This window comes from Ctenocephalides felis, unplaced genomic scaffold (assembly GCF_003426905.1).
Source record: "Ctenocephalides felis isolate EL2017-DRISC unplaced genomic scaffold, ASM342690v1 CF-g0.4_SCAFFOLD_01170, whole genome shotgun sequence".
Lineage (NCBI taxonomy): Eukaryota > Metazoa > Arthropoda > Insecta > Siphonaptera > Pulicidae > Ctenocephalides > Ctenocephalides felis.
In genome coordinates, this window is record NW_020537324.1 from 57,381,843 (window position 1) to 57,400,354 (window position 18,512).

General features: G+C 27.9%; 3 protein-coding genes and 1 pseudogene across 7 annotated transcripts in view; 3 read left to right on the plus strand and 1 right to left on the minus strand.

Moving 5' to 3' along the window:
* The first annotated feature begins 852 nt into the window (after window positions 1-852).
* Window positions 853-1,480, plus strand: LOC113367438 (annotated as a pseudogene).
* Window positions 1,481-1,808: 328 nt separating this feature from the next.
* Window positions 1,809-3,145, minus strand: LOC113368341 (chromatin complexes subunit BAP18-like). The gene is made up of 5 exons (XM_026609892.1): window positions 3,005-3,145; window positions 2,636-2,727; window positions 2,470-2,568; window positions 1,987-2,116; window positions 1,809-1,916 (listed from the first exon to the last, which is right to left on the minus strand). Exons 1-5 carry the CDS (start codon window positions 3,020-3,022, stop codon window positions 1,809-1,811), a joined length of 447 nt encoding a protein of 148 aa, XP_026465677.1. The 5' UTR covers window positions 3,023-3,145.
* Window positions 3,146-3,294: 149 nt separating this feature from the next.
* LOC113365825 (RNA-binding protein 39-like) lies at window positions 3,295-10,295 on the plus strand. 5 transcript variants are annotated; one of them, XM_026607371.1, is made up of 12 exons: window positions 3,410-3,426; window positions 3,488-3,549; window positions 4,299-4,350; window positions 4,758-4,899; window positions 5,227-5,303; window positions 5,713-5,774; window positions 6,193-6,429; window positions 6,862-7,177; window positions 7,337-7,603; window positions 8,184-8,402; window positions 9,273-9,394; window positions 9,781-10,295. In XM_026607371.1, the coding sequence occupies exons 5-12, from the start codon at window positions 5,301-5,303 to the stop codon at window positions 10,079-10,081; spliced, it is 1,527 nt and encodes a 508-aa protein (XP_026463156.1). In that variant the 5' UTR covers window positions 3,410-3,426; window positions 3,488-3,549; window positions 4,299-4,350; window positions 4,758-4,899; window positions 5,227-5,300; the 3' UTR covers window positions 10,082-10,295. The 5 variants fall into 5 exon arrangements, with proteins under 5 accessions (XP_026463155.1, XP_026463154.1, XP_026463153.1 ...); XM_026607370.1 differs by having other exon boundaries at window positions 3,295-3,549; XM_026607368.1 differs by lacking the exons at window positions 4,299-4,350; window positions 4,758-4,899; window positions 5,227-5,303 and having other exon boundaries at window positions 3,306-3,426.
* A 2,718-nt stretch (window positions 10,296-13,013) lies between these two features.
* The window catches only part of LOC113368409 (elongation factor-like GTPase 1), a 458,044-nt gene continuing 452,545 nt past the window's right edge, over window positions 13,014-18,512 (plus strand). The window contains exons 1-11 of the mRNA XM_026609952.1: window positions 13,014-13,361; window positions 14,940-15,173; window positions 15,445-15,619; window positions 15,698-15,945; window positions 16,020-16,184; window positions 16,320-16,521; window positions 16,591-16,713; window positions 16,784-16,975; window positions 17,055-17,325; window positions 17,615-17,834; window positions 17,937-18,438. Coding sequence (XP_026465737.1) covers window positions 13,014-13,361; window positions 14,940-15,173; window positions 15,445-15,619; window positions 15,698-15,945; window positions 16,020-16,184; window positions 16,320-16,521; window positions 16,591-16,713; window positions 16,784-16,975; window positions 17,055-17,325; window positions 17,615-17,834; window positions 17,937-18,438 — 2,680 coding nt within the window. The remainder of the gene's footprint in view (window positions 13,362-14,939; window positions 15,174-15,444; window positions 15,620-15,697; window positions 15,946-16,019; window positions 16,185-16,319; window positions 16,522-16,590; window positions 16,714-16,783; window positions 16,976-17,054; window positions 17,326-17,614; window positions 17,835-17,936; window positions 18,439-18,512) is intronic.

Here is an 18,512-nt window from a genome sequence, read left to right on the forward strand (position 1 = left end):
AAAATTATTGATGCACACATTTGTGCCTGCCTATTATACATTATGATCTAATTTCAACTTTAATATTGCAGATTTGTAAAAATATTATTTTGATATGTAATATATTTTTGTTACCTTTGAAATCCCGCAGATTAATTTGAATTCGAAATGAATCTGATTTTAACTGACCAACTAACTTTGCTGCTAGATGATCCAATTATCATTGTTTTGTTTAAAAGTACATATTTTTATTTGTACATATAGGTATGAATTTTATTAATACATTTAATGTTTTATTAAAATTTATATACATAGTTTTACTTATGAGGATAAATATTTTTTTTGTTCATTATATGCATATTAATTTTGGGTAATGTCTGTTGTAATTTAGATATTTTATCAATTGGTATATTGTTACAAAATATAATACTAATTAAATACATATTTAAATGAATGATTATTTTTATATTTTTTCAAATTTTGCGCCAAATAATTATAAAGCATTCTAACCTAAAAATCAAAAACTTGAAACGTCAACGTGGTTTTAAATGTCAAATTATCCTGGCTCGGTCGGTGCTTAAGTAATTCATTAGAAATTTATAACTTTATCATTAATTGGAAATTTCAAAAATGACAAGCAAATAAGCATATAAGCAAACGTCTTCAAGGAGGCTATTCAATAACTATTCAAAAAAAATGTGGTTATTATAAGAGACTGCTTCTTTATAACAAGTCTTGTAAAAACCTTATAATAAAGATATAACTTATGAAATCGATTGTGACTTGACACAAATGTAAAACCATATACTTATCTGTATAACTTGCCACCATTTATTTTATAAAATAGTCTGTTTATAAACCATAATTCCAAATATGAATGAAGAAAGATCTCCTTCAGATACAGTATCTGATATAAGCTTTAGAGGTTCTGATCCTGGTGCAGTAAAAATATGGCAATTTATTAATTACTACCAATTCCATCCACCCGAAAAAAGAATACAAACACTTCCAACTGAAATATGGAGCAATATGCAAGATGAAAATTGTCATGTTCTAGACATCGGATGTAATGCCGGAACTTAACTCAATCAATTTATAGTTTTCTGAATAAACAAGCACCAAAAACCAACTACAAGTTATATGGCATTGATATAGATCCACTTTAGTAGAAAGAGCTATTTTACACAATGATTTTAAAAGCAATGTTTTTTATAATTGCCTTAATATAATGAATGAAAAGGATCGATTGTCAATATCTAATTTTTTACCTAGCAATAAAGTCAAATACAATTATGTATTTTGTTTTTCGGTTTTAATGTGGATACACCTCAACAATGGCGATGAAGGTTTAATTGACTGTCTGAAATATTATGCATATAACGGAGGTGTTAATAATAGAATTGCAAACCATGGAAGTGCTATAAAATGCAGTAAGGCGAATGCAAAAATCAATGATGACTTTGCTCTTATAAAATCATTGAAGATAAGAAACAATGTTTGAAGATGAAATGTAAGACTTATTCAAGAACAAGGACTCTCAAATATATTTGAATCATTTAGCAAAGAGTGGAATAGAAAAATAATTATATTTAAGGCAAAGTGATATGTAAGATATAGTTTCATAAAAAATAAATTTATAAAAACTTGGGTTTTAATATATAATCATCTACTTATTAATTCCTTCCAATAGGTTGCAGAAATTTTTCCTTTTTTTATTTGAATACAAAACTGTGAATATTAAATCAAAATAATAAAAACAAATTCAGCAAGAAAGTTCATATAAATTTTTATCATAATTATGGTATATTAAATTATAATTATAATTCAACTCAGCCTGTTACTTCTTCTGTTGTATTCTCGAATTCTAATTTAACATCAGTATGTATTCCTTCAACATCTACTTCACTTTCTTGTGCATTAAGCATATTAAGAGTAACCTAGAAAAACAGTAATTGTTCATAAATTATTTATATAGCGATTGTTAATTTAAAAAAATAATTTTTATACCTCTGATGATTTTCCCATCACACTTTGACTTTGAGAATTATTTGCTTGCGATTGGGAATTTGAATTTTGTCGCACAGGAATACCGGCATCTTCAAAAGCTTTTTTCTTTAAAGTACTTCTAATTTGTGATCTGCAGAAATTAAGAAATATGTATTGTATTTGATTGAAATTGTTTATAAGGTTTAGTAGGATGAAGAAATTATTATGCTATCTTTTAGTTTCAAATAAACTAAATGATAATTAAGCAAAATAAAGTATGTATGCACTGCAATCCAATTAAATAAATATCATACTTATGTGATATTTTAACGTAGTTTATTAATATGTGCATTAATGGACAATTCAAGTATTATATAAAAATAACACATATTGTAGTGATGCAATGCTAATTTTGCAATGAATTATGATATACATGTGCATAGTATACTATATTTATTAGAGTACTAGAACAAATAAACAAATATGTTTATTATTAAGACTTACACAGTTCTAGATTTGATGTGTTGACTTATAACTGTTAGCTCATCTTTAAATCTGACTATTGTTGACCGAAGCATCTCAATTTCTTCATCTGTCCACTTACTGTACAAGATTTTTGATAATATTGTATAATGAATAATATTAAAAAAGATGAATAAATGATGCTTACCCTGCAGGTGAATCAGAGGTTGGATGTAACTGCATAGTTAACTCACCCAATTTGGTGAATGCCGATCCAGCAGCTGTAAATATTTCACCAACCTGTGAAAGAAGTTATACTAATTAATGTGCATCTAAGGTTGAGTATAAAATTATACTAGACTATATAATAATATAATCTCACATAACATGTAAATAAGATTTATATGATATTATAAGTTAACAATAACAAATGCACAGAATATTAAAGCATCATCATAAACCAAAATAATAAAATACTAATATTATTTTATATTTCTTCAGCCAATAGATCATGAAAGAATGAAATCATGAAATATTATAAGAGTAATCACTAAAGATGCTTTACAAATGCAAATACCTTAGTTGCAGAATTCATTACGAAGAAATGATTCACACAAATTTTTAAAACTATTGCATAAATTATTTATTACTTATATGATATGTATAAATATTATATTCGTCTAGAATTTATAATAAAAGATAATATAATCAAGTTATAAATTTGATGTTTTATGTGTTAATATCTGTAATAAAAATGACCAGTTTTTTTGACATCGCAAATTCTCGTGCCAACTTCAGGTTGCTAGGATATTTATTTCAATCTGGCAACATTGTAGTTCATCGTCATCAAATAGAAACAAGCGAGTGAGAAAGTACATGAAAGTTTTCGTCGATTTTTGAATGCTAGTTGAACGCTCAATAGTGATCGTGTTGCTCTTAAAAATATATTTAAATAAAGCGTAAACGATTTTCTATATTATCAGGCGATAAATTACAGATGTAAGTCTGGTTAAATTATTATAATAGTGCTGGAATTTTGTTCGCTTTTTGAAACTTGCAGAAATCAAGATGGCGGAAGACCTGGATGTAGAAGCCATGCTAGAGGCCCCTTATAAAAAAGATGTAAGTATGCAATTTCTAATTGCCTTCACTTGTATGCTGGGATCAATATATGTCAATATATTCATTTGAATTGTTGATATCTTCTATATAAATGAATTATAAATTTTATCATTCCTTATCGCCCACGATTTTTGATAAAGGCATTGTGATAAATCTAATAGAGGAATAGCTTGCGAAAAATTCTTATTCACTCAAATTTACACAATTAATGTAATTCTGCTTCTCTTGCTTTGATTTGCGTGTTACCGTAAAAGAGATAATCGAGTCTTTATCAGTTATGGGATATAGGATAATTGTTTGTGTATCCTAACTTATGGAATACAAAATTGTAATAGTGGTTTGAGTTTCATTTTTGGTAGCTTCTCTAAATATATAGTTGCCCAACAAGTTATTGATGTTAGATTTGTATATAATTTTTTGTAACATACATTAAAAGCCAAGCTTCCTACCTCGTTTGTTTATAATGTATAAACTAAGGCCAGCTTTAAATGTAAACTGGTATATTATTTTAAACATATTCGTGAGCTCTTTCTCTGTCGTACGCTAAAAGGAACTATCACATTGTACTTTGCCTATGTTTTGTAATTTTCTTACACTATTTTCTGCAAAATGTTTCTGCAGTTTTAATTTTTATAATTCATTGAAATGTAAAATAAAAATGTAAATGTGATGGTGAGTATAAATATACTGTTATTGTTGTTTCATTGCTTCTGTAATACTTAAATATTCCTCATTTTTTACATTTATAGACCTTTGAGATATTTCTCGAGTATGCATCTACAGTGACACTTCAATATAGAGGTACATAACGTTCTGAAAACATAATATCAATCTAATTAACAATATATATTAGTTTTTTTTATAGTAATTGATAGAAATTACTCTTACATAATATTAAATAAGTGGGATGCAATCCAATTATCTATAAATTGGCTAGAATATAGTTGTGCAAATTTCAGGCATATATACATTAATATATACATATCATGTATATTTATATATAATATGTGTATTATAAGATAAAACTAGCTGATATAAATATTTCCAGATTACGTTTTTTTAATGCTTTTTTGTATTGTTATAAAATCCATTAGTTAATGTGTGTCCAAAAGATTTTTTTTTAATTAAAAATATCTTTAAAACTGCAATTGTTATTGAAAATTGTATAGATTTGGTTATTTGAAAATTGTTCCCATTTGTTATCCCAGGCTTACCTGGTCTCACACACTCTGTTAATTCCGGCATACTGCTGTATCATGAGGTCATCCGAACTACCTCCACCATGGATCTATGTCATCGTGGATTCTAAGCAAAATATACAGTATTGAATAATTGAACTTAGATTGAAGTGTTAGTTAATTTATATAAATTACGTTTAATGAGTGAATGACTTTTTTGTTTTATATATTATTTTAACTCTAAACTTATTGGTTTTTATATAGTTTTGAAACGGGTTACAATTATTAAGATATGTTTTTCAAATGCATTCACAAGAAGTCGTTTATTAACTTTTAAACCAACTTTTTTGTGAATCACATGTATTTGTTTGTCAAAAGACTTGTTTTAAAGAAGATGGTGTAAAGTGTGAATGTTTTACTGATTTTTGGTTTTAGTAGGCAAATTATTTGAAACGCTTAGAAAAATCATTAGTTTGCTGATGAGGTATATCTTTTGCAGAAGCGTTCATTAAAAGGCAGTAGTATGAAGAAAGCACTAGTACCTCTAGATGCACTCAATATAGCTGTATATGGATGGTAAGTGTGGGCCCAAATGATCCTCCAAACCAAAATATTGGACATACATTTATAGGTTCTATTGTGAATCTTGCGGATAACATACCCAAATCCTACTTTCCCTCTAATTGATGGCAATCAATTATCTTTTACCAAATCTTGGTAAAACAGGATGAAGCTGTAAAGGATTTAATATTTGTAATTTAGGGGCTTAGATTTAATGTATTTTCTAATTGTCAAGTTACTAAATTTAGTTACATTGAGGAATATGAAATGCTCATGTGATAAAATTTACGTCTTGCAATTAGAAGTTTATAACATTTGTTTAAAATAATTATTTGTTTAGAAAAAGCTAATGATATATGAATTTTACCTTTTGCTGTGCGGTGTCATTGGCTGCTTTCTTCACTCGTGTTTTGCTGTTTAACAGGATGATGCACCTAAAACAAATGGACGAAGTCGGGAAAATGGATCATCTTCTCACAAATCCAGGTACTTTCTAATTTTATAAATAATAATAGTAGTTCTATATTATTCACCTTTGGTGTACAATAGTTGATATGCTTGCTATTTTATTATGCATATCTGTAGACCCAGATTATTGTTTATTCAACATTTTGGGGGGAAAAATTATGCTAAATGAATTTTGAGTGAATATATTTGCTATCAGTTTAGTTCAAACTATTTGATATTATTTTACTCAAAACAATTTATTATATATACTTTATAACTATTAACAGTTCAACAAGAATTAGATAAATTAGAATTAAATTAGAATTGTTATTTGTATTATGTTTTGTTTTAGAGGTTCAACAAAATTAGATGAACCTTTTACAGTTACTATGTTACATATGTATGCAGTTGTTATAAGTATCGTTATTATATGTAATCAATAACTTTTCTTTTCTAGCAAATCTCGTCATCGGAGTAGGTCCAGGGATAGGGATAGGAAGGACAGGGATAAAGATCGCTCCAAAGGGGACAGGGACAGAGACAGGGATAGGGATCGCTCTGATAAAGATAGAGACAAAGACAGGGATCGAGATCGAGTGAAAGATCGCGATAAAGAAGATAGAGGTCGATCTCGAGATCGGGATAGAAAAGACAGAAGGAGAAGCAGATCTAGGGACAGAAGGGATAAGGACAGGTTTGAGTTTTTTTTTATTGTGTAAAATAGTTAATTCACTATTGAATTTTGCATATACGTAGACCCAGATGATTGATTTTTATTCAACATTTTGGGGGGAAAATCTATGCTAAATGAATTTTGAGTAAAAATTTTTGTTATCATTTTATACTATTTGATATTATTTTACTCAGAACAATTTATGTATATACTTACAGTTTATAAATATTTATATTTTAAAACATATGTTTCAGAAGATCAACAATTGTAATAAACAATTTAGATATATTATAATTTAAATTAAATGTTTCCAAAATATTAATATCAAATTATATTAGTTGATTTACTTAGTCTTCTTTTGGCTGCTATGTGAAACATTGATTTAATTTTATATCTAATTTTTATTATATATTGTATGATGCTAATTGTTCTTTCAATATTTTTATATATCAGACATGATTATAGAAGACGCAGTAAAGAACGACGTAATAGATCACCATCACCACGTCCATTCCCTAAACACAGGGGGCGAACACCTCCAAATGCTCTCGGATACAAGTCAACAGCTGAAGAACTCAGTCCGGAGGAAAGAGATGCTAGAACAGTTTTTTGTATGCAGCTCAATCAGAGGATAAGAGCAAGAGATCTTGAGGACTTTTTCTCCAGTGTGGGTAAAGTGAGGGATGTACGACTTATAACATGTAATAAGACCAGAAGATTCAAAGGCATTGCATACATAGAGTTTAAAGATCCTGAAAGTGTACCATTGGTAAGTACTTTGTGGCAAATTCCTATAATAAATATATCTTGAACATTAATGTCCATTTTAGTACAATAAAATGGTACAAAAAAAGAAAACTATATATGCCCTGATCAAATATATTCTAAATGTTAATTACCATTTTACTTATTTTTGTCTTGATTACAGGCCTTAGGTCTAACAGGACAAAAGTTATTAGGAATACCCATTGTAGTTCAGCACACACAGGCTGAAAAAAATCGAATGGGTAATTCAATGCCCAATTTAGCACCAAAGGTCCATACTGGTCCCATGAGATTATATGTTGGTTCGTTACATTTCAATATAACTGAAGATATGTTAAGAGGAATATTTGAACCTTTTGGAAAAATTGACAGCATACAATTGATAATGGATCCGGAAACCGGGCGGTCTAAGGGATATGGCTTTTTAACGGTTAGTTAATTTTTAAATACCTATATATCATCCTGCATATTTGTAGACCCAGAATATTGCTTTTTCAAAATTTTGGGGGGAAAAAATATGCTATATAAACTTTGAACATGAGATTTCACATCATTCTTGCAAATATGTGTCAGTGATTACTTTGTTCAATACACTTATTTATTTTGGACAACAAAGATGTCCAAATGGAAATTTAAGTACATCCAATAAAAAAAATTATTTACCAAATGTTACTTATAGCATATTAAAATATTATTTGTATTTGTGTTACCAATGACTTCTGATTAACACATGTTTTGCTTTCATTGCTTATGAATACAATTTAATATAAAACGCATATTAAACATTTTATTTTAGTTTGTCTTATCCTCCTGCAAGCAATATTATTTTAAAACGCTCAAACTTGCTTCAACAGTCGCTTTTTAAATTTTGATCACACTAATACTTTCATTTATGTTTTTAATGATATAATGAATAATTTTAGTTGTTTGTTAATTCCAATTATTGATAATTCAACTGATGCAATGCTAACTCCATTTTAAGTTTTCTAATTATGTACTTTATTTATTAGTTTCACAATCACGATGATGCTAAAAAAGCATTAGAGCAGTTAAATGGATTTGAATTGGCTGGTCGACCTATGAAAGTTGGAAATGTTACTGAGAGGCTAGATTTACAAACTGGACAATCCTCACTTGACACAGACGAACTAGATCGATCTGGAATTGACTTAGGAGCCACTGGAAGATTACAGCTAATGTTTAAATTGGCAGAGGGTGCTGGACTGGCAGTAAGTAATCTTTTCCTTTGATTTGAATCTTCAGTTGGATTTCTTGCAAGAATAAATTATAGATAATAAATGTTATGGATATAAAGGAATTCACTGAATATTTATAGCATTTTTATGAGCATATCATTTATTAGCAATTTTAGACAATTTTTTTAATATTAACAAATACAGGGAATCTTCATATAACACAGAAGTTGCGTTCATGAAACAACTATATTATATGAAACGAAGGGCTAGTACAAATATAAGTTAGATTCCAGAAATTAAATTTGATAAAAAAAACATTTATATTTTAATAATCAAGATAAGTATGAATATTTTTTTTAATTTTTACTACATGTTATTTTTTGTCATTCATTATTGTTTTTTTTATCATAACTATGGGCTATTCATCATGAGAGTTTTCTTCTGGCAAGATAGAATATTTTTCAGTATTACCTGCAGATTCATGTTCTATTTTTTGCCAAAAATCTATTGTATTGATTTACTTGCTTTTAATGAAAAGATGTTTATAAATTTCTTTATAGCTAAGCATTTATGCTCATTCCATTCGAAGAACTTTCATTTAAGAAATATGATAAATAAGCATAGGGATTTTTATATTTCATATTGTATGGTGATTATTGCAAATAATGCAACAAAAGATTTTGAAATAATTTTTATATTTATTCAAAACCTTATTATTGATTAAGCCCTAAACTATAATCAAACCCATGTGATAGAAACACAATGATTATTGGCAAAGTCTACTGCCTTTGCAGCTGTTTTGCTCAATACTTATCTTTAGAGATCTAGAAGCTGAAATAGATTAAATACATACTTATACCATTATATTATAATAATAATTAATATTTTTGTTTTTTCTTCAAGGTACCTCAAGCTGCGGCTACAGCTCTCTTGGCGACTGCGCCACAACCTCAACCTCAAGCCCAAATAAATCCTCCTATAGCAACTCAATGCTTTATGTTAGCCAACATGTTTGATCCAAGCAGGTAAAATTTAATTCTATATAGTATGAACTACTCTAATTTACTCTAGTCTTTAATTATAAACTATATATCTCCAAATTTACTTAATTAAAAATTATTCAGGATCACTAAAATTTAATTCTTTATTAAATACTACTTTAATATATAATAAACTTTAATAATAATTTTTAATTATGAAATATATAATCAAATTTACTTAATTAAAATATATTTAGTATCCTATTATTATTATATATTATATCAGCAGAAGTTTGAACACTTCTGTGCTGCTTTATCTGCAAACATATTAACCAGTCATGAATTGGCTTCATTTTCTATTCAAATCATGAATTATTAATGTAATATTTAAATATTTATTGTTCTCAAATTAATGCATTTTTTTTCTTCAGTGAAACAAATCCATCCTGGGATACAGAAATTCGGGATGATGTTATAGAAGAATGCAACAAGCATGGTGGTGTTTTACATGTGTATGTTGATAGAGCATCCAATCAAGGCAACGTTTATGTAAAATGCCCGAGCATAGCTACTGCTGTGGATGCGGTTAATTCATTACATGGAAGATGGTTTGCGGGTAGAGTCATAACAGCCGCATATGTACCTTTAGTTAATTATCACTCATTATTCCCCGATGCCATGTCTGCAGTTATGTTGTTACTTCCTTCAGCGTCTAGAAGGGGTGGCATGTAACTTGACACATAATTAGTGTTATTTTTATGGACCAATATGTGAATTGTTTATGTAAGGTTTTTAAATTTTAGTCCTGATTTAAATTGTATAGGTATACAAAACTTAATTTGTAATTTTATTTTAATTAGAGCACTTGTTTGAGTATTCATTGAATAGTGTGGAAATAATTGTAAATATATAAATATAATATAAACTATTATAAATTGAAACAGTATATACACTGGTTTGTATTAAATATTGGGAACAGTTTTCGAAGTAATACCATATGTTTATACCACCATAAAAATAATTCCATTTATTTACATTTTATTCATTGTAACCTTCAACTAATAGTTTTAAAAAAATCTGAAGGATTGAATGTTAAATACAAAAATAATATTTACAATATAAAATTTTTTAAATTAATGGTGAAACATAAGACAATGTTTTCTATAACTACATTTGTTAATGTAAATTCACGTTATCTACAGATATAAATTTAATTTATGAAACAAAGTTAATGCCAAAACACTTTATGGAATATATAAAAGGCCTTTCAAATTAACATTATACATAAAGCCTTATAAATTTTAAGAGATTCTTATGATGTGGATAAACTCTGCAAGAATCTACTAAAATATGCAAAGCACAAATAAATAATCTTTCTTTAATTAGTATTAGGTATTCATTGATGAGCATTGAGATTCATCAATTTTCATAATTGTGACAACAAATTATTTAACTGGTAATTAATTCAATGTTTGATGAATCTTAGATATATTATAATTAAACAACTTCTATGCCTATAGTATAAGGCTAATTGTCTAAACTTTAGAGCGAATCTCTCTCACTATGTAAAATTTCATTAAAATTGTGAAACATAATCTTGGCAATTAATTATGAAGAAATAGCCGGGCTAATCTTTACCTTTACACTACTCAGCACAATATCCAATTGATATCTTCAAGTGTTTTGGTTTTTCAAAATCAGAACTTTAGGCAAAAACCAATTACTAAAAATGAAATAATTTAACTTCTTTGCTATTTATAAAGAAATGGCTTGGCTGGCCGGTTGTGGCACAAAACTAATCAAGGTAAGTCATTGTTTTATAAAATCTGTTTTAAATTTCTAAAATTGTTGCTGTATTTTAAAAAAGTCAATTTTTACATACACTTGTCTTTCAATGCAGATGTTCAAACATTCAAAATTACTTGAAATATCAAGTAAACATAAAATAAGGTAAGTCAGATTATCTGGCCTGGCTGATACATACAATTCTTTGTTAGGAAGTTGATAAATGAAAATGCAATATTTTAAAACATGAATCTATTACAAATGTTGTTATTATTAATGTATTGATTAATAATAATTGCATTAATGTTCTTAATTTTATTAAGAAGAAATATATAATAATATACTGTTCATTCACACACACATACATTTTCTAATTTAGGTGTAATGATTCAGAATGACTTGAAATGTGGAAAAATGATAAAATAATAAGTAAGTCGGATATTCTGGTGAATATATAAAATTCTCCTTTGGGAAATTATTGAATGAAAATATAATAGTTTAAACATAAATTTTCATTATTTGGATTCAAAAAACAATAGTTTAAAACATAAATCTATGAATATTATGTTTTTGTTAATTTATAATAATTAATTATTAATTAAATAAAACTATTATGAATATAAAAATCTATCAAAGACTAAAAAGAAATATAACAATACCGTTTGTTCACCACATACATTTTTTCAATTCAGGTGTCAAACGATTCAGAATGACTAGCAACGTTGAGGAAATAAATTTAGCAAGTGAACATAAAATTCTTAGAAAAGTCGATGAATGAAATCTAATATGTATTAACACCTAAATGAATGTTGATGAAATCTAAAAACATTATTAACTTCCCGTAGGGTAAGTTATTTTTGTAATGGGCCGAAAATTCGGAATTGAAAATTTTTACATTTCTCGACGTTTTGAAGGTTCCTGAAGGTTTTGGCATACCTCAGAAAGAATGGATGTGTGTGTGTGTGTGTGTGTATGTATGGATACAAATTTCCAGTCACGTTTTAGGGCGCACAGATCAACCGATTTGCATGGTTCAAAAAACATTCGATTCCTATTGATAGGGAAAAGAGCTGATTAGTTTTTGGCAAAGGCAGGCCCAGCCATTTTGAAGATACGGAGCTAAATATGTAAAAACTGGCAGTTTTTGAGAGAACTAAGCGTCCGATTTGAATGATTCAAAGAACTTTCAAAGAAGAAGAAAGATTTTATTTTTAATTCTGACTATAGTTCAAATATACTTTACAAATAATTTCAACTCTGCAATTCAGTTTATATAATTCTTATAAATATTAGACAATGTTACAATATTCTATTTGAAAACATTCAGTATTCCTCGAACATTTCGTTACGGTACGGGAAGTTCGAGCAATTTGCCTTAAGGCATGATGCCATAATTGCCTCAAGACAGAATTCCACTTACAGCTAGTTCCATTAAAAATTGAGGAGAAAGAAATATTAAAGATTGAGAAGAAATAACAATCACGTTCATATAGAGAAAGTCTCGTAACGTTATTGCACAACTTATGAAATATTTATTTGTGATTGAAAATTAATCATTTGGTGACCAGTGAATGAAATTAAAACATTTTAGTAAAAATTATTTATATCAATTATATATTAATATTTATTTATATTCATTTTTTGTTATTGATTCATTTTGTGTATAATATTTAAATTTATAAATTTGACAACTCTTTTGTCTCATTTTAACGGACTTAACCTCAATCTCTTGACATTTACACATGTTTACATTCTTGCTGAAGCACATGGACGTTGCATTCGAGAAAATTATTTGGAATAAGAAGCACGTAGTTAATAGAGACAGTGATAACAGTTTACAAAAAGTTATTTTTTTCAACAGTTATTTAACAATATCATTATGCGAATTATCAATGCAAAACAAATTAGTGAACTACAAAAGAAGACTTGTAAAATAAGGAATATATGCATTGTAGCACATGTCGATCATGGCAAAACTACTTTGGCCGATTCTTTAGTAGCTAGCAATGGCATTATTTCGCCAAAAATGGCTGGCAAATTACGTTACATGGACAGCAGACAGGATGAGCAAGAACGTGGAATTACTATGAAAAGCAGTAGTATTTCTCTTTACTACACAAATCAATCTGATGAATGGTTAATCAATTTAATAGACTCTCCTGGCCATGTTGATTTTTCTAGTGAAGTCTCTACAGCTGTTTGCCTTTGTGATGGAGCTATCGTAGTGGTAATTATTTGCTCTAATAAAATTTTCTCAGATTACAATGTGTGATTTAGCTTTTTCTATGCATACAAAGTATTCAAAGTTTATAAACTCTACAGTTTTGTATGTATAATTTTAAATGCATATTTAACATCTTTATTATATACACACACACACTGCACACACATGTATATACATATATTATTATGTTTGTTCACTTAAATTGTGGAATCGTAACCCAAAATGTGATTTTTTCTATTTTTCTAATGATGGTTATAATCAGTTCTGTTACTATATTTCCACATGTCTCTGTTATATTCGGACACCTTATATATATATATACAGGGCCAGTCCTGCCTTGCATGCGATATAAAATCTAGAATACTTAATAAATTATAATAAACAATCTAACTTAACCAGGGATACAGAGACACAAAAAGCATATTTATTTTGCAATGTGATATCAGTAGAAACAATTAATCGATTAATAACTCTGCAAATTAGTAAATAACAGTTCTATTTATTGCTTAATCTACTTATTCATTTTTTTTGTTTGAAGTTGCCGTGAAATCGAAGAAGAAATTGTCTATTGTCAATCGCATAAGCGCAAACCTACGAAAGATTAAATTAATTATTGGGCATTATTGACGAAAAATTGCAAGCTGATTTAGTTGTTAAAAAATATAATCAAATTATAATAGGAAAAAAGGGGAGACAGTGCTTTAATGGCATGTTTATTCCGACAAATTGAATTGTAACTTTTACTTTTGTTGCAAATGTTTCGCATCTGATGAATTTTGAATGTTGAAGATATGCATGGTTAGGGTTATGGAAACGGAACAAATATAAAAAATGGAAGCAAAATTTACTTTAGAACGAAAATCTTAAGGCTTTTTTATACCTAGTGGTGTCCATACTCTAAATTTTTAACTATGCAGAAATATTACATATCAAATATAATGAAATTTTTTTCAATATAGTTTAAGAAATGTGTAATTTCTTTGCAGTTTTTACTGATTTTTGGACAATACTTCTAAAATACGTTAAAAATTTAACTTTAAACAACAAACTGATACTCTGAATATAACGGGAAAACTAGGATGAATAAAATTCGGCTCTTACAATATCAATAAGGAGAAGTTTACGACGCAATTTTGGATATTGTAAATGATGAAAAATTAAATTAAATTAAAATTTAAAAAATCCAACATGAAATACGAGTGTTATGTTTGAAAATGGAAAGCTAGTTTTTTTAGCTCTCTTGGCATGATTTGCTCAATAGAATATATCGCATAATAAATAAGTAAAATGTTTTAAAACCCAAATATTATAATTGCACATACGTTAAAAATAATCAAAAATTTAAAAATATTTAATTATAATCAACCCGCGAATCGCCTTGATTTTCTAAATAAATTTAATTTTAGATTATATCTTATTATTTGAGTACTTAATCCAGAATAATTAAAAATTAATTTTTAAAAAATATGCAAATATTTATATAATTTTAGGCGCTAAGGACCCCAGGACCGGCCCTGTATATATATATATATATATATATATATATATATACTTGATTTCTAAATAGTTTGATAATTCCAGATTGATATTATTGAAGGAGTATGTGCCCAGACCAGATTAGCACTCAAGCAAGCATGGCACCAGGGTTTGAAACCAGTATTAGTATTAAATAAGATTGATCGATTGATAACAGAAAGAGCATTATCATCTCTAGATGCATATGTTTATCTCTGTCAAGTTTTGGAACAAGTTAATGCTGTAATGGGTGAATTATTTGCTGCTGATGTTATGGCAAAGGAAATTGATGCAAGCAAGGTTTGATACCAATGATTATTAAAAATATTATTTAATGTAATAATTATTACTTACATCCTTTGTTTTCTTTTATTCATTGCAACTGATGATAAATATATTAATGCATACTCACTAAACAATTATTAAATAAATTATAGAAAAGATGAAAGGGATTATAGAAGGAAAATAATAACATTAAATTTGTAATTTTACATTAAATCACAAATTTTATATTATTATTTTCCAGACATTAATTTTTAGTAGTTAATAATTTAATAATATGTTCTCGCAGACAAATAAAACAGATGAAAATTCTGCTGTATATGATTGGAGCTCAGGTTTGGAAGAAGCTGACGATTCTAAATTGTATTTCACACCAGAATCTGGAAATGTTTTATTCGCCAGTGCAGCAGACGGTTGGGCTTTTGGTGTTGAAGAATTTGCTACAGCATATTCTGAAAAATTAGGTGAATTGAATTAATTCAATATAATTAATGAAAATAGCTGAAATGAGTGTTGTATATAATTACTGTTAATGTTTCCAGGTATAAAAAAAGAGCTGCTTCAAAAAGTCTTGTGGGGAGATTTTTATCTTGACAGTAAAACAAAAAGATTCAAAAAGGGAGCACAGGAACATGCAAAAAAGCCATTATTTGTCAAGTTTGTTTTAGATAATATTTGGTCTTTATATGAGATAATCCTCATCAGAAAAGATAAGGAAAAACTGCCAAATATTGTAGAAAAGTTGGAGATAAAACTAACAGCAAGGGATATGAGACATACAGATCCAAAGGTTTTTATTTTTGCTTTGCCATTTACAATTTGATTTGCTATGTTTATTTTAATCATTATGTTACTTTTATCTAGGTCCAACTTCAAGCAATTTGTTCACAATGGTTGCCATTAGCAAAAGCTGTATTGAAAATGGTTTGCGAGAAAGTACCGTCTCCTAAAGAAATATCAGCAGAAAGAGTGGATAGAATGATGTGTTCAAAATCCGAGAGATTTGACTCATTGTTGGAACAAACACAAGTCAGTAATTTTTGTATTAAAATTCCTTATTATATTTAAAATAATAAATTCTTTATTACATTTATTTTGATATTCTAAATACATAAATTTTTTGTAACTACAGCAATAATAAATTTTTGAATTAATAATTTGCAGATGCTGAAAAATGATATTATTAGTTGTGATTCATCAGAGCAAAGACCTGTTATAGTTTACATATCAAAAATGTTTTCAGTGGACAAAAGCTTATTGCCAAAGAACAAAATGCAGCCACTTACAGAAGAAGATATTAGCAGACGAAGAGAATTAGCTAGAGCAAGACATATGGAAAGATTAGCACAGTTAGATGCAAATTCAAGTAAGTTTATGAAAGATATATAATTCCATAAATCAATCATTTTATTTAATTTAATGATATTATTTCCAGGCGCTTTAATTGAAACCACCGAAAACATGGCCAACTTGCAAGTTACTGAAGATGAAGAAATAAATATTCTCGAGGATACCTTCATTGCATTTGCAAGGGTGTTTAGTGGTACCTTAAAGAGAGGTATATATTATCAAAAAACTGTTTCAAATATTAAAATTACATCATTTATATATTATTCACTTTATTTTAGGACAAGAAGTTTATGTACTAGGTCCAAAGTATAATCCAAAATTTGTTAATGAAGATGAAATTGATATCAAGTTAACACTGAGTGATTTAAAAGGGAATCAGCATGTTACTAAAACAACAATTAAGGATGTATATTTACTTATGGGACGTGAACTTGAAGAATTGCAAGAAGCGCCATGCGGCAATATTATAGGTATTACTTATAAATTGTTTTTTTCTAAATAAGGCTTTGCTGAGAATTAAATTATCATTGTTATTGCGATTGGTATTAGGAATTGGAGGACTTGAAGAGCATGTATTAAAAACAGCTACAATTTCAACAAGCTTATATTGCCCAAGTTTTAGTGATATACAATATGTGGATCCGATAGTCCGAGTTGCAATAGAACCTAAAAATCCTAATGATATGAGTGCTTTAACTAAGGGTTTACGATTACTTAACCAAGCAGATCCATGTGTTCAAATTTTACTGCAAGCCACAGGAGAGCATGTTTTAGCTACTGCTGGGGAAGTTCACTTGGAAAAATGTTTAGAGGATTTGAGGTAAGAATTTTGTATTAATGTATTGTATTTGTTATTTTGTATATGTGATTTATAATCAAATATTTTTTATAATATAAAGTTGATTATATATTGGTGTATTTCCAATATAAAGTTTATGAAAATTATTAGCAAACTCATGTTGTTGGATCAAATACTAATTTTGTTGAGACTGATTTTGTTTGGCTTGCTATGATCAATTTACTGAATAACATTATATATATATATATATATATATATATATATAAATATGTCTACCTATATGTAGATTAATATATTAACATGTTTTTAGATTACGATACGCCAAAATTCCGATTAAAGTTTCCGATCCCATTGTTCCATTTCGAGAAACTATTGTTGCACCTCCAGTTGTGGATATGGTGAACGAAAATTTGCAGGATCAAAATAAAGCCCATATTGAACAGTATGATGATACTAAAACTACTATTGGAATTTGGACAGCGAATAAGCAAAGTTCAATTATTATGACTGCAGTACCTCTGCCACAACAGGTACCAGAAGCAACTTATTCTAACAATATTATATATATATATATATATATATATATATATATATATTATATATTCAATTCAATTCTTAATTATTTTACATAGGTTTTAGAGTTATTAGAAAAAAACACTCAACTTTTGAAATCCATTGAATATTACTTTAATATCAACTTGAACATAAGCAAAGATAAAGAAATAAATCAATCTAATCTAACTGAAGGAGCAGTTAATGCCATAAAAAGTTTCAAAGAAGAGCTTGCTAAAACATTTAATGAAGCAGGTTCAGATTTTGAAAATTTTGTGGACAAAATCTGGAGTTGTGGCCCGAGAAAATGTGGATCAAATTTATTAATAAATAACACCAGTGATTATAAACGATCATCATTATGGAGTTCAATAAACAGAAATTCAGAGGAGGAAGAACAAAGTATATCATTTGATAAAAGAAATGAATATGACAGTAGTTTTATTAATGGTTTTCAAATGGCTACTTTATCTGGGCCGTTATGTGAAGAGCCAATGCAAGGAGTTTGCTTTATAATAAAAGAATGGAATATTGTAGAAAATGATTCTTCTGGTTCGACACAACCTTATGGTCCTATATCAGGTAAGTTATTACAAATGTACATATATTTAAATATATTTGTAACATACATTGTATTGCATACTTATTTTCAAAAT

What these genes read in the sequence shown, in the direction of transcription:
- LOC113368341 (XM_026609892.1), bottom strand. An exon ending in ACCTCTGATTCACCTGCAGG is followed by an intron (nt 2,569 to 2,635) that starts GTAAGCATCATT and finishes AATCTTGTACAG; the next exon opens with TAAGTGGACAGATGAAGAAA. An exon ending in CACATCAAATCTAGAACTGT is followed by an intron (nt 2,117 to 2,469) that starts GTAAGTCTTAAT and finishes TAATTTCTGCAG; the next exon opens with ATCACAAATTAGAAGTACTT.
- LOC113365825 (XM_026607368.1), top strand. Translation starts at nt 3,496, where the DNA reads ATGGCGGAAGACCTGGATGTAGAAGCCATGCTAGAGGCCCCTTATAAA. An exon ending in TCATCTTCTCACAAATCCAG is followed by an intron (nt 5,775 to 6,192) that starts GTACTTTCTAAT and finishes TTTCTTTTCTAG; the next exon opens with CAAATCTCGTCATCGGAGTA. An exon ending in CAGAGGGTGCTGGACTGGCA is followed by an intron (nt 8,403 to 9,272) that starts GTAAGTAATCTT and finishes TTTTTCTTCAAG; the next exon opens with GTACCTCAAGCTGCGGCTAC.